Source organism: Nuphar pumila, chromosome 13 (assembly GCF_984573655.1).
Source record: "Nuphar pumila chromosome 13, dmNupPumi1.hap1.1, whole genome shotgun sequence".
Taxonomy (NCBI): Eukaryota; Viridiplantae; Streptophyta; class Magnoliopsida; order Nymphaeales; family Nymphaeaceae; genus Nuphar; species Nuphar pumila.
The window spans coordinates 98,361,954-98,386,194 of NC_143261.1; the positions used below are offsets into that span (position 1 = coordinate 98,361,954).

Consider the following 24,241-nt stretch of genomic DNA (forward strand, 5'->3'; position numbering starts at 1 on the left):
TCAGGTTTAGATACGGCAAGAACTTCATCAATGCTTTTACCCATATTATGCCTAGTCTCTTCTTGAGTAATCTCGGCAATAGCCTCTTCTAAGGGAGGAAACGTGGATCTATGGAGGAGTGAGGATCTAACTTGTTCAAATTCGGGACAAAGCCCAAATAAAAATTGAAACAATCTATCTTGTTCCATTTGTTTTTGTCTTAGTACCACATCCTCCATAGACACCCATTTAGGCTCTAAAAGAGCCAATTCATCCCACAAAGGATTTAGAGCACTATAATAGTCTTGTATGCTCATGTCACCTTGTTTTGTGGTTCTCACTTTTTCTTGCAAAAAATAAGCTCTTGCAAGATCCTTTTGGGTAAACATACCCTTCATAAAAAACCAAGCTTCATTTGCCCGGCGGAATTTTGCAATATTTGCACATACCTTAAGTTCAACATTATTCATAAACCATGCTAGGATTTTTGCATGGTTACTCTCCCAATCTTCCATTTGATGATGATAGTCTTCAATAGCCTTGAGACGAGCATCGCCTTCAAGTGCTTTCTCTTGATCTTCTTCCATCTTTGTGAGCTTAAGTTGGGGTTCCGGAATGGTCCCCATTACATAACCCCAAAGCTTCTTCCCTTTGAGATTATTCTCCATTGCGGATGCCCACATCATGTAATTTTTCCCATTGAGCTTGAATGATAGATCGATCTTGACTTCCATTGCTACAAAATGGAGGTGAGAGAGAAAAAAAGTAGAGAGATACACGATTTTACCTTAGAAGATCGTATGGCTCTGATACCATGTAATGAAATATGCGGAAGAATCCAAGAATGTTAAAGCATTCACTATGTCCCACACGGACAAATGCAACAAGCATAAGAGAGGAAATCCACTAAGGGATATACGAAAGGCCTTATAAAAAGGCTACACACATGAAAAAATAATATCACTATTATTGAAGAGGAGCTCTCAAGAGCAATACAACATACATGGGGGGTTCCCCCTATTTATAAGAAAAGGAGACCAAAGGGGCTCCCAATAGAGTCGTTGGGAGCCCCCAACGGTCACATATGTGACCGTTGGGGGCCCCAACGACTCCATTGTGGGGCCCCTTTTTGGTATCCAAAAAATACATTTTAAAAATAAAAAGAAAAATAAAAAATAGTAAAATAAGAGAAACAAAATAAGTACCCCTATGGGGTACTTTGTGAAATGACCATAATACCCCTATCGGGTATTATGGTATTATTACATATGTTTTAACAGTGGCTGCTCTCAAGACTTGAGCCCCCTGTTTCTATGATAACCACTGTTGCTGTGATAATGCCAGAACACTAGATAACGACCCTCTTTTCAGTTTAAACTTTAAATATATATTAATATATTATCATATGTGTTTACTAGTTTGGATGAGGATACGATTTCCTGCAATTGGATATAAAAAAATATTTTTCTTTATGATAATTAAATGAGGAGATGTCTTTTCCTCCTAGATTTACTTTGGCAGAATATGAAGGTAAGTTTTGCAAATTGAAGAAAGCTACAAACAGGCTCACGCAGCCTACAAGAGCATAGCTTGAGAGATTCAAAATGAAACAGAGAAAGGGCGTTAGTCACTACACATTGTTAGTGAAGAAATGTAAAAAGATAAATATTTTGATAGTATATGTTGACAATAGGAATAAACATGAGCCGAGTTCGAGCCGAGCCTGGGCTGTTCGAACTCGGCTCGGTTCAAAATGACTTTGTCCAAGCACGGCTCGAGCTCGGAGCTGAGCTTGTACGGTATTGTCCGAACTCGGCTCGGTTCTAAGCTCGAGCCAAGCCCAGCTTAAACAAGATCTATAAAAAAAAATTGGGGAGGAGGGATTTGATCTCCCAACCTCTCTAACGTTAACCAAGTGACCCACCGTTAAGCCAAAGCACGTCTTTTGTCTATTATCACTGAAACAATTATATACATACTAAAATTTCTCAGTGAAAAAAGGTGCAAAAGACGAGATTCAAACCCAACATGTTCTGAAGAAAGACCAATGCCCTACCCATTACAGTAACAATGCACTTGTGAAACTATTTGCAAAGATATTATATATATTGGGTTTGCAATCAACTGAGCCTTATCGAGCCTTATCGAGCCTTATCGGGCTTGACAGGTCGTTCAAGCTTGACTCGATAGCTTGTCCGAGCTTCATACACCGGTTCAAGCTCGGCTCATTTACAAAGAGGACGAGCCCGAGCCGAGCCCATGCCAGCTTGGTTTGGTGTGCATCCCTAGTTGACAATATTGTGATCAAAGGTGATGATGTTGAAGAGGTCTTCAAGTTAAGAGGAGATCCAAGTGAAGCTTTTGACATAAAGGACCTTGAGCATCTTCACTACTAACTTCAAGAAAGGAAATTTTCTATCCTAGAGGAGAATATATGTAGGATTTATTTAAAGAAATGGAATGCTAGTACAAAAGTGCTGGTAGAGTAACTGGACAAAATCATTAATTGAGGTTAAGTGAACTTGAGAAGTTTGAAGATGTGGACAGATATCAGAGACCTATGGGTAAGCTCACTTATCCTACTACTACTAGGCCCGATATATCTTATACAATAAGTGGCATAAGTCCCTATATGCATGTTTTTATGCCAATCATGGACACTTTAATACTAAGGCATATACTAATGCAGATTGGACAAGTTCCTTAGAGAATCTACAATCTACTTTAGGCTACTACACCTTGGTTGGAGGAAATCATATTTCATGGAAGAGTAGAACGAATACAGTTGTATCCAAATCAAGCATTGAGGCCGCATAGAGAGCCATGGCACATAGGGTGTGTGTAGGCTTGTGGTCAATTTCCATACTCACTACGGCATGAATGAAAAAACTCTCATTACCTTGTCAACTCATGAGAAGACAGCCATTCAGGTAGATTCTAATCCAGTTTACTATGAGAGAACAAAGCATATAGACATAGATTGTCACTTCATAAAGGAGAAGGTTGAAGCCTATGTCACAAAGACACAAGTATGTACGTGTACATGACACTGATTTGGCAGATTTTTAAAAAGTATGACATGTCAACACACACACATATATATATATATATATATATATATATATATATATATATAGATATAGATATAATTAAAATAAGGTGCTTTTTATTAATATAAAATATTTTGTATTGTTTATTTAAATTTTAATAAATTTAATATGATTTTGTGTGCTTTATATTAATTCCTCATGAAAACATTTTTGTTTTAATATAATGGATTTAATGAAATATTTTACATTATCCATTTACAAGAGCATTTTATAATATTTTAAGTGAAATGAAAGTCTCTCTCTCTCTCTCTCTCTCTCTGACCTGTCAAGAACCCCTCATAACAAAACACATTTTTTTAAAGGGTCAGTTTTGGTTAAAAAATCAGACGCAGTTAACATCTTGACAGAGTCAGACATGTTTTGGAATGTGTCATCAGTGTGTCGCGTGCCAAAACATGTCGGTGACATGAACCTATTTTGACATGCCACTAGGTTGAAGCTAAATTGTTCAACTTGCCGATATTTTTAATAAAGTTGTAAACAAATGTAGGCTTAAAGAGATTATGAGCTTGGGGTATAATCAATATATTATCCCCAACTTCAGGGAGGCATTGAACATGACATAGTGGATATGTTGTCATTGTTTCTCCTTTACAGGGGTAGTTTTGTCTTTTTACCGCAATAGTATAGTCTTAGTATGTATTCTGTTTTACAAGGTTATTCTTGTCAACATGTACAAAGGGGTTTCTGATATAAATACATGCAATATGGAATGAGAAAGAACATGATTGGGCCTCATCTCTCTATTTCTCTCTCTTCTTCACCCTCTTCTTTCTTCCATCTTCTTAACCAACCTTTTTTTTATTTTTTCCTTTTATTTAAGAATAGACATATAAGAAATGTAGATCTAAACAGTTTTAAGAACATCCACATGTGAATATTAGTGAACATGCCAATGTTGTTGTCATTTCACTTTGTGTAATAGGTTGTGTCCATTAGGGGGCACTTTAGTATTTTTACTTTTTACTTTTTTTTCTTTTTATTTCTAGCTAAGGACATAATGGTCCTTAGCCAATAGAGTTGTTGGGATGGGACCCCAACAGCTATATTTATAGCTGTTGGGGGTGGTTCCCAAGGACTATATGGCCTCTCTTCTCTATATAAAGGGGAGTAATCCCATTCTTGTTGTACGCTTGTTTCAATCTCTCTTTGGAATACAAATACATATTTGTTTATGCTCTTGTGTTGCCCATTAGTGGCATTGTGTTTGTATCTTGACCCATAAGTGGTCCTCGGTGGTATTCCTACTTGTGTATTTTGCAAACCCCTATGAGGCATTTCTTTGTATTTCTTATATTTCATTACATGGTATCAAAGCCTTGGTGCTCTCTTGTTATTTTTTTGAGTTTTAAGATTGCATGGTGGACCGTGAAGATCAGAGGAGTGCTGGTTCATTGATTTGGGAAATGTGTCATCTATATTCTTCAACCTCTTTCCTTCTTTTTTTTACTCTCTCTTTACCTCTTTCTCTCTATCTTTTTCTTTACCTCTATGGCCATCAAGGAAGTTGTTATTGTTGTTCCCATCAAATTTGATGGGACCAACTACAACTTGTGGGCCACCACGGTAAAAAGAATCTTAGTAGGGAAGAAGCTTTGGCACTAAGTTGATGGTTCTACACCGGAACCTCAGCCCATTTTTACTAAAATTGTCATGGAAGAGGATGGTGCGACTAAAGAGGAGACTCTTTAAGGAAAAGAGAGGGAAAATGCTCTCTTGGAGTACAAAAAGGCCTATAAAGCATGGAAAGTAGGTCATGCTAAAGTTTTATCTCTTTTCATGGAGAGCATGTGCAAGGAACCATGTGAAAATATTTTAGAGTTTGAGAGAGTGGATGAAGCTTTGATTTTTATCAAGCAAACCTACACCCAAAAGGATGTCGCTCACAAATGGGAAATCCATAACAAAATCCACAAATGTACTCAAGGTGACAAAAGTATGCAAGAATATTATGGTGCTTTAAAGAGACTTTGGGACAAAATGGCCAAATTTTAGCCCATTTGCGATACCACTAAGGACGCTCGTCAAAGGAAGAAGCAAGTCTTGGAAGAGCAATTCTCCCAATTTATGCAAGCACTTAGACCCGAATTTGAAAATATAAGGGTCAACATTACCTATCGTGAGAAGGATAAACCTCCAACCCTTCATGAAGTATTAGCCAAAGTTTGCATGGAGGAAACTAGATTGAGAGCTATGTTGGAGCATAAGGAACTCAAAGAGAATGTGTTAGTCGTTTCAAGACCCAGAGTCAACACCAACACCTACAAGCCTTCTCATTTTTTCAAGCCTAATTACGAGAGGCAACGTAGTGATGAGAGGAGAAAAAAGATTATTTGTCATAATTGTAAAAAGTCGAGACACATTAAGCCTTATTGCCCTGAATTCAAAGGAAAGGACAAGCAAAGAATGGCGAGTGTGGAAGCTTCTCAAGGGGACAAGAATGAAATCAATGGGGATTCAAAATCCATTGGAAATATGTCTTTGACCCAACTAGTGGAAGCCTTACAACCGCTTATCAAGGGTTCGTCCTCTTCCATCTCGGGTGCAGCGATTTTTGTCTTCTCCCCCAAGTAAGGTTTCTTGGCTTTTGGATTTCGGTGTTTAGTTTCACATGTTTTCGAATATCTTTTGCTTTTCAAATATAAAAATAATTCAAGTGGGTCTAATGTTCTTACTGTTAAAGGGGTTTTCCTTGATATTAAAGGAATTGGCAATTTGCAAAATTCTTCAAAGTTTTGTATACCCAAAATTACATTTATTTCAAAACTCAATTTAAATCTTTTTATTTCTCAAATAACTGACCATCGTTGTAAAATCTCACAAATGTTTGGTGCAGGATCTCCGGTCCGGATTACAGATTGGGGAAAGTCATAGACAAGGAGATCTTTACTACATGGACCGGTTAATCATTCCTCAAAATACTTTTTTTTGCAATGTACAAGATTTGGATATTGTTTTGTGGCATCAAAGACTAGGTCATCCTAGCATATTTAAATTATCTAATGTACCACATTTAAAAGAAATTATAATAAAAAATTTGATTGTACTGATTGCATTCTTGGCAAAATGAAGGTTAGTCCCTTTCAAGAAAGAACCTTCTTCGCTTCTAAGCCACTTGAATTAATATGATGTATGGGATCCTATTCCGATTGTCTCTAAGGTTGGTTATACTTACTATGTGATTTTTGTTAATGACTACTCTCGTTATACTTGTATTCATTTTCTTAGGCACAAAAATGAAATATGTGAATTTTTTTAAAAATTTCATAATTTAGTCCAAAATTTATTTAAAACTAATATTGTTAATTTTTGCTCCAATTCAGGGAGAGAATTTATGTCAAATGATTTCAAAACAATTTGAAAATCAATGGTATTACACACTAAAGATCTTGTGCTTACACATCTCAACAAAATGGTTTGGCTAAAAGAAGACATAGACATATTATAAAAACTACCAAAACTCTTTTCATTTCAAAAAAATGTTCCTAAGGAATTTTGGGTTGAAGTTGCACTTACTGTTGTCTATCTCATAAATAGAATGTTGTTTGTAAAGCTTTAAAATATTTCATCCGTTGAAAAACTTTACAAAATTTGTCCTGATTACTCTAGATTGAGAACCTTTGGTTGCAGATATTTTATTCTTACAACCAAAAATGACAAATTATCTCCTAGAGCCTTTTTGTGTCTTTCTTGGATATGGTGAAACACAGAAAGGCTTTAAATGCTATGATCTCAAAAATGATAAAGTTTATATCTCTAGACATGTGACTTTTTTGAAAAAAGAAAGTTTGTTTGATCACGATGTGCCTAAGAAATCTAGTTATTACTCATTTCTGTTTGAATTGCTTCCTAATGATAAGGAAGATTCCTTATGCATGGATATTGTGAATAAAGAACCTCGACTAAACATAGATAGTCGTGAACCATCTGTTACGCAGTATAAAAGAAGAGACATTGATAATGGGACTAGTGTTTAGAAAAATATTCTAATCTCGTGTCTCAGAAATCTAACTCCATTAAAAGATCCACTAGAGACTCTAGACTTCCAGATAGATTTGTGTCATATAAATCATTTTCTTCTTAATATAGAGCATGCTTAGTAAAAATCTTTTTTTATTTTGAACTCAATACGTACAAACAAGCCAAAGATCATCCTGAATAGATAGATGCAATAAATTTTGAGCTTGGATCCTTAGACAAATCTAGAACCTGGACAATAGAAGATTTACCTAAAAGGAAGAAATCTATAGGATGTAGGTGGGTACACAAGGCCAAAACCAATAGTGATCTCACTCAAGGTTATTCTCAAGAACACGATATAGACTATGATGAGACCTTTGCTCTAGTAGCTAGGATAACTTCTGTCAGAACTCTTTTAGTTGTTGTCGTCAAAAATGCTTTTTTAAATAGTGAACTAAAGGAAGTACATATGGATCCTCCACCAGGATATGGGATTCCAATAGAAAAGATTCTTTGTTTACGTAAAGTCATATATGAACTTAAACAAATACTTAAGGCTTGGTATGATAGGTTTAGTTTTGTTATGGTTAAACTTGATTTTGTATCCTGTTATACCGACACTGCTATGTTTGTTAAGAAATATGATGCAGGAATTATTATTCACCTTCTCTATGTTGACGACATGATCATCATAGGAGAAGACACACATGAAGTTAGTTTTATTAAAAATGTTTTAAAGCAAAGTTTTAAAATGGCTAATTTAGGTTTTTTGATATATTTTTTAGAGATTGAGGTTGTTTACTCTACACGTGGTTATTTTCTAACTCAATCCAAGTTTGCTACTGATATTATCAATAGGTCTGGAATTACATACGCAAAGAGGGTGGACACCCCAAGTGATCAATGCCAAAATGAAGATAAATGATGGCACCCTTTTGAATGACCTCACTCCTTACCGACAGACGATTGGGCCCTTACTTAACCATCACCAAACCTGATATTTCATATGCAGTGCACACAGCCAATCAATTTCAGCATTCTCCTACTATCGTGCACATGAGTGTTGTTATAAGTATCATTAGATATTTACAGAATTATATGTCCAAAGGACTTTTACTATCTTCTTCCTTCCCACTTGAATTAATTGCTTATACTGACTTTGATTGAGGAGGAGATCCCAATGAAAGATGTTCAACCACTGGTTTTTGTAATGAAACAAGAATACAAAATTATAATGTCAACGAGAGGCTACACAAGTGAACAAATATAATATAGTCTCTAATAGACCGACAACAATCTCACAAAAGAGATAAAAAGTATGAATTCCACAATAGAATAAAGGCACAAAGCCCACAAAAACATAAAATAAAAAGAGAAACTCTATTCACTTCACAATATGCTTTGGAAAAGCATAGTAATACAAGAAGGAGTGAGGCTCTATTTATAGAGACTCACTTTACATAAAGGGAGGCAGTCCAACAACTAGTTGGACCGACCTCCCGATAGTGCCATGGATTAAAATAACAAAAAGAAAAAGAAAAAGAAAAAAACTTTTCAGTCCCTAACAGATTGTACTAAAATATATTACATGAAATAACCATAATACCCCTTATATACGTATATTTATAAATATATATCAGTGAGTGTGTACATAGTATTTTAACACTCTCCCTCAAACTTACGGTGAAATCACCGAAAGTTTGCTAAGATACAAGAATCTTGGTAGAGGAAGAGCTTTGGTGAAGAAGTCCGCAATTTAAAATTTGGATTGAACATAAGGCAAAATAATTATTTCCTTTAAATATTCTTCACGAACATAGTGACAATCCATCTTAATGTCTTGTTCGCTCATGAAATGTGTGATTGGTGGCTATATATATGGAGCTTTTGTTATCGCTGTAATGAGATATTGCGGAAATATAAAGAGTGCATACAAGCACATACAACAATGAAAAAGAGACAATATCACAAGTCCACGAAGGGACAATACAAGCACAAGCCTTTAAGAAGGCAACAATATACAAAGCCTCTTATTGAAAAGAGAGAGAAGCTCTCAAGAATGAAAAATATACAAGGGGATCACCCCTATTTATACAAAAGGAAGAGGAGAGAGGAGGAGGCAAAATGCCTCAAAAGGGGAGCCAAAAAGGGGGCTCCCATGGAGTCGTTGGGAGCCCCCAACGGTCACATTTGTGACCGTTGGGGGCTCCAACGACTCTATGTTGGAGCCCCTTTTTGATATTTAAAAAATACAAAAAATAAAAGGAAAAAAGAAAAATACATTTAAATGAAAACTGAAAATAGTTGTTTTCTAAAACAACTATTGTGAAATTACAAAACTACCCCTATCGGGTATTTTGTAATATACAGAATATATATATTAGATACATTTTAACACCCCCCCTTAAACTTTACGGAGAGATGACGGAAAGTTTGCCAAGAAGAAACATGAAGCGAGGAGCCGGAAGAGCTTTAGAGAAGAAGTCCGCCAACTGATATTCTGAAGTGACATACGGAAGAGAAATAGTTCCTCGCAAGAATTCGTCACGGACATAGTGGCAATCCATTTCGATATGTTTTGTACGCTCATGAAAAGTATGATTGCTCGCAATATAGATGGCACTCTTGTTGTCGCAACAAAGCTTTGAGGCTTCGGTGATATCAACTCCCATGTCTTTAAGCAAACTGCGAAGCCATACAAGTTCCATTGTCGTGGTTGCCATAGCCCGGTACTCAGCTTCAGTGGATGATAGTGAAATTTTCTGTTGCTTCTTGCATCGCCAGGCAATCAAAGAGTCTCCTAGAAAAACACAAAAACCAGTAGTTGAGACTCGATCATTGGGATTACCTCTCCAATCTGCATCAGTATAAGCAAGAAGATTCAAGAAAGAAGAGGAGGATAGAAATAGCCCTTTATTGATGGTATTCCGAATGTAGCGGATGATTCGGAGAACAGCACTCATATGCACAGTTGTAGGAGCATGCTGAAATTGGCTAACAGAGTGAACCGCATGAGTGATATCTGGTCTGGTGATGGTTAAATAGGTAAGAGACCCAATGAGTTGTCTGTAGGGTGTGGGATCTTCCAGAAGAACCCCATCCTCCAACCGCAATTTGGCATTAATAACCTCGGGAGTCTCTACTTTCTTATCATCAGAAATTCCAGACTTAGAACATATATCCGCAGCAAGCTTCATCTGTGACAAAATATATCCTCTAGGAGAATATGCAACTTCAATTCCAAGAAAATATCTGAGAAATCCTAAGTCAGACATATCAAAATTATTTTTTAACATATTTTTAACATCAATAATACTATTTTGATCATTCCCAGTGATAATCATATCATCAACATAAAGCAACAAAATTACGATACTAGAACCTGCATGTTTAACAAAAAGAGCAGTATCAGTATAACAAAAGTGAAATCCTAACTTTATCATGATATCACTGAAACGATCATACCAAGCCTTAGGTGCTTGTTTAAGGTCATACAATGCCTTCAAAAGCCAAAGAGTTTGACCTTTCTTAATATTTATTCCGGGTGGCGGGTCCATATAAACTTCTTCACTTAAACTTCCATTTAAAAAGGCTTTTTTTACGTCAAGTTGATAAATAGGCCATTTTTTGGTTGATGCAACAGCCATTAAGGTCCTGACACTAGTCATTCGAGCTACGGGAGCGAATGTTTCTTCGTAATCAATGCCATATTCTTGGGAGTATCCCTTAGCAACTAATCTAGCTTTATATCGTTCTAAAGAGCCATCGCTTTTAGTTTTAACTTTGAAGACCCAGCGACAACCAATAGGTTTTTTGTGTGAGGGTAGATTAACTATTTCCCAAGTATTGGCCTTTTTTAGCGCATTAAGTTCAACTTACATTGCTTCAACCCAATGAGGTATAGATTTAGCTTGATTATAGTGTGCCGGTTCAAAATAAGAGTGTAATGTTATTAAACATGCCCGATAGTTGGGAGTTAAGGAATCATAGGATACAAACCTATTTGGAGGTATTGATATTCTAGAAGAATGCCTAACTTGTGGTTCCTCAGTGGATTCAGAAATTTGAGAGTATTTTTCGAGGGCACTAATAGGATTTTCTTGATTTCTTCTTGAGTAAACATTTATATTGGTATCGCTATCATGAACATTTATATTAGAATCACTATCATTTGAGGGTGTTATGTCAAGAGGGGATACCTCACGAGAATCATCAATGTTTTCAAGAAAATCTTCTTGTATGTCATCAATAAGATCATATAAGAATATATAGTCAATTTCATTTGTTTCTTCTAGTTTATCAAAACCGTTTTCTTCTTCTAGAAATGTTACATCTTTTGAAATATATAATTTATCATTCTTAAAATCATAACATCTATACCCTTTTTTATTTTCACCATATCCTAGAAATACACATTCAATTGCTTTTGGAGATAACTTATCCCTTTTGTGTGATAAGACAAAACATTTGCAACCAAAAATACGAAGACGATTGAAATCGGGTGAAAATTTAAAGAGTTTTTCATATGGAGAAGCATTTTTTAACTTAGAAGAGGGCATTCTATTGATTAGATAGATTGAGGTTAAGACGGCTTCGGCCCAAAACTTCTTTGGAATATTCTTAGAAATAAGTAATGTTCTAGCGGTTTCAATAATGTGCCTATGTTTCCTTTCCGCTAGGCCATTTTGTTGGGGAGTCCTAGGACATGACTTTTGATGGCAAATGCCTTTTTGGGTTAAATAGTTTTGGAATTCGTGAGATAAGTATTCGCCACCGGAATCGGATCTTAAAATAGATATGTTACTTTGAAATTGATTTTGAACCTTTTTATGAAAATCTTTAAAGAAAGTAAATACTTCCGATTTATGACTAAGAAAATAAATCCAAACATACCGAGTAAAATCATCAATAAATGTGACATAATATGAATAACCCCCTTTAGACCAAACCGGAGAAGGCCCCCAAACATCCGAATGCACCAATTCAAAAGGCCTTGATGAAAGAAAAGTTCTAGTTGGAAATGGAATAGACTTTATTTTTCCAAAAATGCAATCTTTGCAATTAATTTCTTTTTCCTTACAAAATTTGTTTCCAAAAGGAAAGAGATACATTTTGGAATAACTTGGATGACCAAGTCTTTTATGCCAAGTTGCCATGTTTTTTTCTTGGACATAAGAACAAAAAAAGTTTGTAGGGAGATCAAGATGGTCCATATAATATAGGTCTCCCTTTCTATGGCCTTGCCCAATCCGCTTCCCGGACCGGAGATCCTGCACAAAGCATCCATTAGATGAGAAAGATATTTCACATCCATGGTCGGCAATTTGAGAAACCGAAAATAGGTTTAAATTTAGTTTAGGAACAACTCTTACTTTTGGAAAACAAAAATTTTGTGAATCTTTAAAAGAACCAATACTTGAAATTTTTAAAAAAGTTCCATCGGCCGTAGAGACACAAGAGTCCTTTGAATTGGTGCAAACATCAACAAGTGCATTTTCATGAGGGGTCATATGAAAAGAAGCTCCGGAGTCAAGGATCCAAGAATACGTACCGGGTGAAGATGATGAAGCAATAGCCGCACCCGATGTGGAGGAAGAAACTTTTAGCATTTGTTGGAGAGCCACAGATATTTGTCCAAGAGTTTCTTTGATGTCATTGTTCTTGCCTTCATCTTCTTTGGTGGTGGTTTCCTCAAGAGAAGCCACTTTAGGCTTGAAGGTTCCAATAAGCTTAGGACAAGCGGGTCTAATGTTACCCGGCTCATTGCAATAATGACAAACAATCATTTTTCTTCCTCCGTTGTAGTTTCTTTGTTTCCCAAAATGAGGAGGCTTATAGGTTCTAACATTATTACCCGGTTTGGATACGGCAAGGACTTCATCAACATGCTTACTCATGCCAAGCCTTGTCTCCTCTTGAGTGATTTCGGCAATAGCATCCTTAATAGGAGGAAAAATAGATCTATGGAGAAGTGAAGATCTCACTTGCTCAAATTCGGGACGTAGCCCAAAAAGAAATTGAAACAATCGCTCTTGTTCCATTTGTTTTTGCCTTAAATCAATGTCTTCCATAGAAACCCATTTTGGCTCCAAGAGAGCCAATTCATCCCATAGTGGGTTTAAAGCACTATAATAGTCTTGAATGCTAGAATCACCTTGCGTGGTGGTTCTAATCTTTTCTTGCAAGAAGTATGCTCTTGCAAGATCCTTTTGGGTATACATACCCTTCATAAAGGACCAAGCCTCATTGGCTCTACGGAATTTAGCTATATTAGCACATACCTTAAGCTCCACATTATTCATAAACCACGCAAGGATTTTTGCGTGATTGCTTTCCCAATCTTCCACTTCCTTTTGATGACTTTCAATGGCCTTGAGGCGAGCATCTCCTTCAAGAGCCTTTTCTTGACCTTCTTTCAATCTTCGTGAGCATAAGCTTAGGTTCCGGAACGGATCCCATGACAAAACCCCAAAGCTTCTTCCCTTTGAGATTATTTTCCATTGCCGATGCCCACATCATATAATTCTTTCCATTGAGCTTGAAAGAAAGGTCATTTTTTGTCTCCATGATGTTGCCAAGAAGTGAGAAGATATCTATTAGATATGAAAAAACACGAACTGCACCTTTCCTTCAAGAATCGAGTGGCTCTGATACCATGTAATGAGATATTGCGGAAATATAAAGAGTGCATACAAGCACATACAACAATGAAAAAGAGACAATATCACAAGTCCACGAAGGGACAATACAAGCACAAGCCTTTAAGAAGGCAACAATATACAAAGCCTCTTATTGAAAAGAGAGAGAAGCTCTCAAGAATGAAAAATATACAAGGGGATCACCCCTATTTATACAAAAGGAAGAGGAGAGAGGAGGAGGCAAAATGCCTCAAAAGGGGAGCCAAAAAGGGGGCTCCCATGGAGTCGTTGGGAGCCCCCAACGGTCACATTTGTGACCATTGGGGGCTCCAACGACTCTATGTTGGAGCCCCTTTTTGATATTTAAAAAATACAAAAAATAAAAGGAAAAAAGAAAATTACATTTAAATGAAAACTGAAAATAGTTGTTTTCTAAAATAACTATTGTGAAATTACAAAACTACCCCTATCGGGTATTTTGTAATATACAGAATATATATATATATATATATATTAGATACATTTTAACAATCGCAACATAGTTTTAAAGGTTCTAAAACATCAACACCCATATCTGAAAGTAGTGCTCTCATCCACACGACCTCAGTGGTTGTTGTAGTCATCGCCTTGTACTCATCTTCCGTGGAGGAAACACACAAAAACCTGTAGTTGAGTGACGGTTATTGGGATCTCCTCCCCAGTTAGAATCAGTACAAGCAATAAGATTTAAAGATGACGAAGAGGATAAGAATAGCCCTTTAGATATAGTTTTCTTGATGTATCGAATTATTCTTAATACTACACTCATGTGAACCAATGTGGGCGCATGTTGAAAATGGCTAGAAGTGTGTATTGCATGCGCAATGTCTGGCCTGATAATAGACAGGTACATTAATGATATGATAAGTTATCTATAAGGAGTTGGATCATCTAATAACACTCCGTCTTCAGCTCTCATTTTTGTATTTATCACTTCAGAAGTATCGGCATATTTTGGGTCAGTGATTCTCAAACGCGCAACAATATCAGTTGCAAACTTGATTTGAGAAAAAATGTACCCTCTTGGCGAGTAGGCTATTTCAATTCCTAAAAAATATCTCAAAAAACCAAGGTCAATCATATCAAAAGATTTTTTAAGCATAATTTTAATTTCTTCAATTTTCTTCTGATCATTCTCAGTGATGATCATATCATCAACATACAAAAGGAGAATGATAAGTGAGGTAACTGCATATCTTACAAAAAGAGCAGTGTCAGTGTAACAAGATTTAAATCCAAGGTTGAACACAATACCACTAAATTGATCATACCATGCTTCAGGGACTTGTTTAAGCCCATATAAAGTTTTTTAAGACAAAGAATCATACCATTTTCACTAGTCAAACTAGAGGGAGGATCCATGTACACTTTTTCATTTAAATTTTCAATTAAGAATGCATTCTTAACGTCTAACTGATATATAGCCCATTTTCTAATGGATGCTACTGCAACTATAGCCCTATTTGTAGTTATACGAGCTACTGAGGCAAATGTTTTCTCATAATCTATTTCATATTCCTAAGAGTAATCTTTTGCAACTAATCTTTCTTTATATCTTTCTAGGGACCCGTCACTTTTTGTTTTGATTTTAAAGACCCATCTACACCCTATTGTCTTCTTTTCCTTGGAAAGAGGTTAAATTACTCAAGTATGGGCCTTGTGTAATGCATCTAATTCTATTTTCATAGCTTCAACCCATTTTTTTATGTTTTTAGCTTCATTGTAGTTAGATGGTTGTGTAATGCATCGAATTCTATTTTCATAGCTTCAACCCATTTTTTATGTTTTTAGTTTCATTGTAGTTAGATGGTTCATGATATGAATGAATGGCTAGAAGACAGAGAAAATGATTCATAAGAGACAAATCTATTTGAAGGCCTATGTATTCGTTCAGATCGTTTAACACTAGTTTCTTCAACATTTGTTCATTGATTATATCTTTCAAAAGCACATAGATGCTCCCAATTATCTCGTCTAGAGTATTATAAGAGATTATGAGATGGTTCTCTTTATTCACTTGAGTCATTAATAGACTCAAAATTACCAATGTCATTATCATCAACAATTTCATTATTTGATTTAGGTAACAAATTAAATAAGAAGGCGTACTCGGATTCTTCCTTAGGTTTTTCAAAATAAAATCCATTTTCATTTTCAAGAAAAGTAACATTTCTAGAACCATAAAGTTTATCATTTTCAAGAAAAGCAACATTTCTAGAAACATAAAGTTTATCATTTGTTTGATCATAACATCGATAGCCTTTTTTATTTTAAGCATATCTAAAAAAACATATTTTATAGCTTTAAGAGAGAGTTTGTTATATTTTTCAAAAAACACAAAACATTTACATCCAAATACCCTTAGCCTTTTCAAGTCCGGAGAAATTTTAAAAAGTTTTTCAATAGCAGATTTGTTTTCCAATATTTAATAAGGCATTTTATTTATTAGATATACTGCGGTGAGGGCCGCTTCGGCCCAATTTTTTTTTGAAATTTCTTTTGAAATAAGTAGAGTCCTATTAGTTTCAATAATGTGACGATACTTTCTTTCGAAAATACCATTTTGTTGAGGGATTCTAGGACAAAATTGTTGGTGTACAATACCATGAGTTTTTAGATATAATTAAAATTCATTTGAAAGAAACTCTTCCCCTGAGTCAAAGCGGAAGACTTTAATATTTGTTTCAAATTGATTTTTAACAAGATTATGAAAGTTTTTAAAAACGAAAAGTCTTCGGATTTGAGTTTGAAGAAGTATATCCAAGTATGTCTACTAAAATCATCTATGGATGTAATATAATATAAATAACCACCTTTTGACATAACGGGAGCAGGACCTCATACATCCGAATGCACTAATTCAAAATTTTTATTAGACAAGGAGGTTCTAGATCCAAAAGGTGTCATTTGCATTTTTCGTATACAATCTTTACATACAAAATCTTTATCTTTACAAAAAAAATTCAAAAATGAAAAATGAGATAATTTGGATATACTTGGGTGTCCTAATCTTTTATGCCAAAGATATAAATTAATATTTTTGACATGATTACAAAAAGAGTTTTTGGGTAAACATAAGAAAATCATATAGTAAAGATCTTCTATTATATGGCCTTGCCCAATCAGCTTCCCTGATTGGAGATCTTGCACCCAACAAGCCTTAGATGAGAAGAATACTTTACACCCATAATCGTAAATTTGAGAAACTAAAAAAAATTAAGTCCAATTTTGGAATAACCCTCACATTTGGAACAAAAAGTTTTTTGAAATATTGTTGAGGTTTCCTATACTTTTGACTTTTAAAGAAGCACCATCGACGGTTGATACACATGAAAAGTATGAATTAATGCAATCGGATAATAGACACTCATTATGAATCATGTGAAAAGAGTCTCCCAAATCCAAAATCCAAAATCCAAGAAAACTTACTCGAAGGAGAAGAGGAGGAGATGGCGGCACCAGATGTAGGAGTGGCTTTAAGAATTTGTAAGACGACCTCTGCTATTTGGGAAATTGTCAAATCATTGAAGTTGCCCCCTTTCTTTGATTCTTGAAGTTCTTCACTTATGGCGGTCACTTTCTTGAACTTGGGATAATCCGATCTTATGTGCACTGGTTCCTTACAATAATGACAAACGATTTTACCTTTGTATCTTCCTTTATATCATCTCCCATTATGTCCAAAACCCCATAGTTTTTTACCTTTGACGTGATTCTCCATTGTTGTTGCCCACATTAAATAATTGTTTTCATTGAGCTTGTAGGAGATGACGGAGGTGAAATCTCTTTCGCCCATAATGAAGAATTCCTGAGTAGAAGGATTGGATGAGGACTAAGGATTGAAGAGCACCACCACACGTAGGATAATCCCAAGATAGCTTTCACTACTTCAAGAGCCAAGCTCTGATACCATGTAATGAAACAAGAGTGCACAATTACATTGCCAACGAGAGGCTACACAAGTGCACAAATATAGTATGGTCTCTAATGGACCAACAACAATTTCACAAAAGAGATAAAAAGTATGAATTCCACAATAGAACAAAGGCACAAAGCCCAAAAGAACATAAAATAAAAGGAGGAATTCTATTCACTTCACAATATGCTTTGGAAAAGCATAGTAATACAAGAGGGAGTGAGGCTCCATTGACCTCCCATCAGTCACATGGATTAAAATAACAAAAAGAAAAATAAAAATAAAAATAAAATGACTTTTCAGTCCCTAATGGACTGTACTAAAATATATTACATGAAATAACCATAATACCCTTGATATATGTATATTTATAAATATACGTATAGCAGTGAGTATGTACATAGTATTTTAACAGTTTTTGTCTCTTTATAGGTGACTCGTTGGTGTCTTGGAAGTGCAAGAAGCAGCAGAAATTTTATTTGTCATCAAACGAAGCTGAATATTGTGTTATTGCTACCACAACATAAGAGATTGTATGGTTGAAACGATTATTAGAAGACATGGGAGTGCGGATGAACTCACCCTCGCGGTTATGTTGTGATAACAAGAGCATCATTTATTTATCTGGCAACCACACATTTTATGAAAGGACTATGCATATCGAGATGGACTGCCACTTGACAAACTTTCGGTGATTACATCATAAGGTTGAGAGGGAGTGTTAAACTGTACATATATAGGTGTATAATATGATTGTATATGCATATATAATACCCATTAGGGGTATTGTTATCATTTCATTTTGTGTAATAGGTTGTGCCCAATAGGGGCACTTTAACATTTTTCACATTTTATTTTTTTATTTTTATTTTTTTATTTCTAGCTAAGGATATAATGGTCCTTAGCCATTAGAGCTGTTGGGACTTCCCCAACAGCTGTATTTACAGTTGTTGGGAGTGGTTCCTAAGGACTCTATATGGCCTCTCTTCTCTATATAAAGGGGAGTAATCCCCTTCTTGTTGTATGCTTGTTTCAAGCTCTCTTTGGAATACAAATACATATTGTTTATGCTCTTGTGTTGTCCATTAGTGGCATTGTGCATGGGTTTGTATCTTAACCCATAAGTGGTCCTCGGTGCTGTTCCTACTTATGTATTTTGCAAGACCCTAAGAGGCGTTTCTTTGTATTTTTTATATTCCATTATAGAAAATACCCTACATGCAAAGACATACTAGAGAAGTGCATTAATTTGAGGGTTTGAAGCAGCAAGCATCAAAAGTCTACCGGATACTGTAAACTCAACAGCTGAAAAATACAACATCCTCCCTTTTTGAGATTTTTAGTGGTAAAAAAAAAATTACTTGCCAACAATAAGCTATAAGAATGTACTTGAAATAGATCTGCAGCTTCTCTTTTTAATCTTTTTGATAGTGGAAAAACAAAAGTTTACTTGTCAACAATAAACTATAAGAAGACACTTGAAGTAAATATGCAGCACAAAAGAGAAAAAAATTATGCAAAAGTGGTTACAAACTTCTGATACATTATGAGGCAATGCTGCAAACTAGATCATTGAAAAAAAATCATAGTTTTTTTACACATATACCTCCTGCAAAATTTCCTTCAAAACTGATTGAGTTTTTGAAAGAACCTCTTGCATATAAAAGCTTTGTATTTTCTCAACTAGCCCAACAGTGTCTCCTACCAATGCATAGGCATCTACAACCTGTAACACCATATAATGAACATCTATACAATCATATGTCAAATAATCCATAATAATTGCAATTTCACACATATTGTTTTACAATAAGATACTGAGAAACAAGAACACCAACACTAAAACTGTAGTAGAAGTTTGGAACGGATGAAGTATATGTGACTCAAACTTTCAAATAAAAGTATATTGAAAAGAATCTAATAGATCAAAGAAAATTTCATATGATTCTCCAAGCCCATGATACTAACCACAAGTAGAACCATGGCATAGGCTCTAGAATTACCAACAGCCAGAACAAAGCTGTCAAATTTACCAAGGCATCTAGCAAAACCTAGAAGCATAGATCTTTCAACATGACTGTGGAAGCATATTGTTTTGGCCCGAATCATGCCATAGGTTATACAACCAACCAGATGGCATATATAGATGGCGTGCTGACCCAGCAGTTCCGACATGGTATTCTTGATAAGTGACCATAGATGGATACATCCCAAATGCTTATCTTCAGGGTTGTTGCAACTCTTTGAAGTTTCACCATGATAATAGCATTGCAAACTGGTACTTTTGATCATGCTGGTGGAGGAACAGCAGAAGAGTATGTAATATCTATGAGGGTTCATAATATCTAAGTTACAGCAACCGAGATAGTGTATCAAGGCTTAACCATTCAGTGGTCCTCTAGTCCAGCACCACAGGCACCATTCTCACACTAGTTAAAATTAATCAAACTTTAGATGATGGGTAAGATAAACTGATTTTTACGCCTTTTTTAATTATAGCAAATGACTAATAAACTGAGCATACGCGAGTAGTCTAAAAGGCCTGCATGACATCAGGAAACATTTGTGAACTTAAAAACTATATCCAACAAGATGTTAGAAGATGCACAAGGGATAGCAAGATCTACATCCATAAAATGAAATTTTGAAAAGCGAAAAAGAAAAAGGCATTATATGCATGTTGTGGATCTGCATGCATGCACGTGTTGGGGGGATGGGTGCAGAATTTTCACATATAATACAAAGCAAGTTTCCAAAATCTGCATCTGGACAAGTCAAAAATAAGCAATGCCAAAAAACAACAAAACTATGTTTCTCATCCAAAAAATTTAAATAAGAGGTCTCAATACAGAGTAGAATCACCTACATTGACATAGTTCTGTCCTTTGAACTCCTGGCAAATACTCAGTAGGAGTGAGTCAAGCCTCTGAAGCGTCTTCTCCAGCCACACCTTTATGGGGAGAAAGAGAAGAGTCAGCCTAGTTCAGAAATATAACACCAAAATCCAATGTGCCTAACAGCACCTTTTGCAACAATAAGGAGAAAACAAGAATTGATTCTAATACACTTCAAAATAAACTCCTAAATAGTTGCCATAACTGGAAACACAATTACCTCTGCGCCAAGGATCATTTCCTGCACAGATGAAAGATCTGAGAAGCCATCAAGAATCTGCAGATACTCTGAAAGCACTTGAAATGCCTACACAACAAATTGTGACAATAAATTGCATGGGGTATTTAACAAAAAAGACCATTCTAGAAGGCCGTTGCCGCATAAAATCACGCCATAAAAGTTTTTGCTGCAGCAAGACTGAGCACCACCACACTAACCTCAAACTAAACAAAATAACCTAATGATACAAATTTCCATAAATGTATAGAGTAACTGTAAACTCACTCGGACATAGTTTCCAGCATCAACATGAGTGTTAAGCATCAATTGAATGTCAAGAACCTGGCGAAGTTGTGTTAGGACAGGAAGCAAGTCCTGCATGTTCCAAGATTCAATCACTAACTGCATAACTAAATAAGACAGATACTACCAGTGGATGTGTCGTAGTGATAAGTTAATCGTATAAAAAATCAGATGCGTAAATTTCAGCAAAAAACAAATGGCACTAAGGTAACTATCATCCAGCAAACCAATGCATATGGCAAAGGAAAATGAAAACTTGAAGAAATAGCTACTGAAAATTATAAATACCAAGAGAGCTTGCTTCTTTTTGGCATTAGATGTAACCACGAGATCTCTGGATACTTCATTCATTGAGGACCTAATGTGTCTTCGACCATTCTACAGTGAAAACAGAATTAGATCCTTGATATTGACAGTAGGTACAAAATCATGGTTCTAAGAAGACAATGTGAACCTTTGTAATAATACACACACACACACCTACTACCTACCCACCTACCCATGCATGCACACACACACATGCACACACCCACATACACATGCACACACATCCATGCCCACACCCACCCATCCACACCCATCCACGCCCACACCCACACATCCACACCCACACACAGACACACACACACACACCAACAAACACAGATACATGCACACCTACCCACCCGTACACATGCACACACACCCACACCCACCCACACATTCTCACACACACGTGCGCACAGGCACACACACACACAAGGACTCAAAATCATTTCTGTCCGTTATGTAGTAAGTAGGCATGACATAACTTGGTTTATAACATTGGAAAAGAAAATGGATTCTTCAACATCACATGCTACACAGTTCTCTATTAGCAATGACACTGATCCATGCCTCTGACAATAGCAAACTCACAAAATCCTTGCAAACCGGTTGACAAATTATCAGCGCTATATTGTCTTTTCAAGCAACAAGCACAAAAAATGTCCAAAAGTAGAAGCTTACCTACCATGCATATGACATTTGCAACCTTCAAATCCTGCTCTACCTCCATTACTAACTGCATCCCCTTCACTGAGCAAAAATGTCTATTAGCCCAAAGAATTGTTGTTGCAATTGCAGATGCCTGATAAGACTAACTATTTCAGTGACATTGCACAACCAAAAACATGCTGCCATAAAACCAACATGACATGATCAACCCTTGCGTAAGCATTTTCCACAAGATAGCTATTAGATAAAACTATCAGCAACTATAACAATCTTTTCTTGTGCAAGAAGAAGGAAATCCAGTGGCAACGGAAAAGAGACAGTGTCATAATAGTAAGAATTATATCCAGTGCCTTTGCAAATACTCAGTGATGAACAATGTACCCTGACAGCCTTCAACAAGGGATGAATTTTGCTGGACATTCTTTGAAAAGTGCCAAGGAGGCACATAATTTATGCAGAATGAAGCAAGCAAGACGAGAAGCACTCAGTCAGAGTCATGTGTTTCCTATCAGGGTCTTCCTATATGCTGCTGTAAGAAGAATAAAATGAAGAAATAGGACGGACAGACAAAGGAGAATAGAAAACACCTTGTTTAAAGGGCCTCACCTCTCACTTTTACATTTAGAACACCTCATGTATTTATATGAAGAATAATTAGTCCCTTTAGTGCATTTTACTAATTTGTCCTAGTACAATAGACCAATTTCAATGTGTTGTAGAATGGCTCTCCTGCGCTTATCACTACATACATCATCAAGTTGAAAATAGTTACTATTAGCGGCTTAGCATTGTGCATGAAAATTGGAATTTGGTACTAGCAAAGCATGTCTCCACTTTATTCTGACTAACTGTCATCCTTGTAGTGGCTCATTTCGCACTGCAGACGGGTCCTCTATGTCTGTCTCCAAGATTGAATCTGCTACTTCCTTGTCTTGTCTTGTGAGCAACTTGAATATCTCGCAAGTTTTTCATGTCCCTTCTCTAACTATGAATCTTATCTTTTTTGGTGCAAGATCAGTTTTCAGAAAGAAGGAATGAGATTGGTCATAGAAGAGGGGACCTATATTATTTAGACTCATTAGATTTGGATTGTCATAAGAGACTTGGAGGTGGTTTAGAAGCAGCAGTTTTGGATGAGTCTATGTTGTGGAGTTAACGACTTGGGCATATTTCTAGTTCTAGACTACAATATCTTGTGTCTTTGAACAGTTTGGGTAGATCTAAAATTTCTGTGTTAGACCATGTAAAGTAATATGAGAGTTGTAGGCTAACAAAGTGTCATACCTTACCATTTGGATTCAGGGAGATAGAGTCGGATATAGCTTTTGACCTTGTTTATTCGGGTGTCTAGGGTTCATCAGCAGTTTTGTCTAAGGGTGGTTCTAGCTATTTTGTTACTTTTATTAATGATTACACAGAGTTCACTTGGATCTACTTTATGAAGAATAGAAATGAGTTTTTTCAAATCTTTAAGAGGTTTTGCGCTATGATTGAGACTCAATTTACTGCCAAGATTAGTAGAACCCTTCACTCGGATTCAGGGTGAGAATATGTATTTTACGGTTTTTTGCAAGTGAAAGAGATTATTCATCAAAAATCATGTGTATACACCCCTGAGCATAATGGTGTGGCTAAGAGGAAGAATAGACATATTTTGAAAACTGCTCGAGCCTTGCTCTTTGGTGGGTGTGTACCTAAGGCCTATTGGGCTCATGTAGTATGCATGGTCGTTTATCAAATCAACTGCATGCCATCAGGATCATAGCTACATGTATAGCAGAATTTTGTTACAATGAAAGGACATGGATAAAGCAATTTCAATACCCATCTCACTTAGACTCAATCTTAATTGTATCCTTTTGCATGAACCAGGAGCTGTAGATCCTGGACTGGATCATGAGACCACATTTTGTTTTTTTACTCCACCAAGAAACTAAGTTACCACCTACAAGAGCACAATACCCAAATGTGGATCTTCCACACTGGACCTAAACCAATCCACATCCATATATAGTTCCACCTTGAAATAATTATTGTTCGTGTGAAGGATTCTCTTGCCAAGATTCTTCTTCAAGTATCTTTGCTCTCTAAACACACATGAAGAAGACTTAGAGAGCAGATACCAAGTCAACATGCTAGCAGCATGTGATATCTGATCCTGTAATGGTGAGGTATATCAATTTCCCAATAAGCCTTTGATACCTAAC

At 36.0% G+C, this 24,241-nt stretch overlaps 1 protein-coding gene across 2 annotated transcripts in view; it reads right to left on the reverse strand.

Moving 5' to 3' along the window:
- Nucleotides 1-24,241, reverse strand: part of LOC149819390 (uncharacterized) — a 112,958-nt gene that overhangs the window by 81,506 nt on the left and 7,211 nt on the right. The window contains exons 6-11 of one of the 2 annotated variants that reach the window (XM_089986047.1): nt 22,051-22,115; nt 21,348-21,437; nt 21,042-21,131; nt 20,757-20,843; nt 20,509-20,592; nt 19,249-19,368 (exon numbers count right to left, since the gene is read on the reverse strand). In XM_089986047.1, the coding sequence (XP_089842173.1) occupies nt 19,249-19,368; nt 20,509-20,592; nt 20,757-20,843; nt 21,042-21,131; nt 21,348-21,437; nt 22,051-22,115 (536 nt within the window). Of the gene's footprint in view, nt 1-19,248; nt 19,369-20,508; nt 20,593-20,756; nt 20,844-21,041; nt 21,132-21,347; nt 21,438-22,046; nt 22,116-24,241 lie in introns of those variants that run through there. The other variant, XM_089986048.1, reaches the window with a different exon arrangement.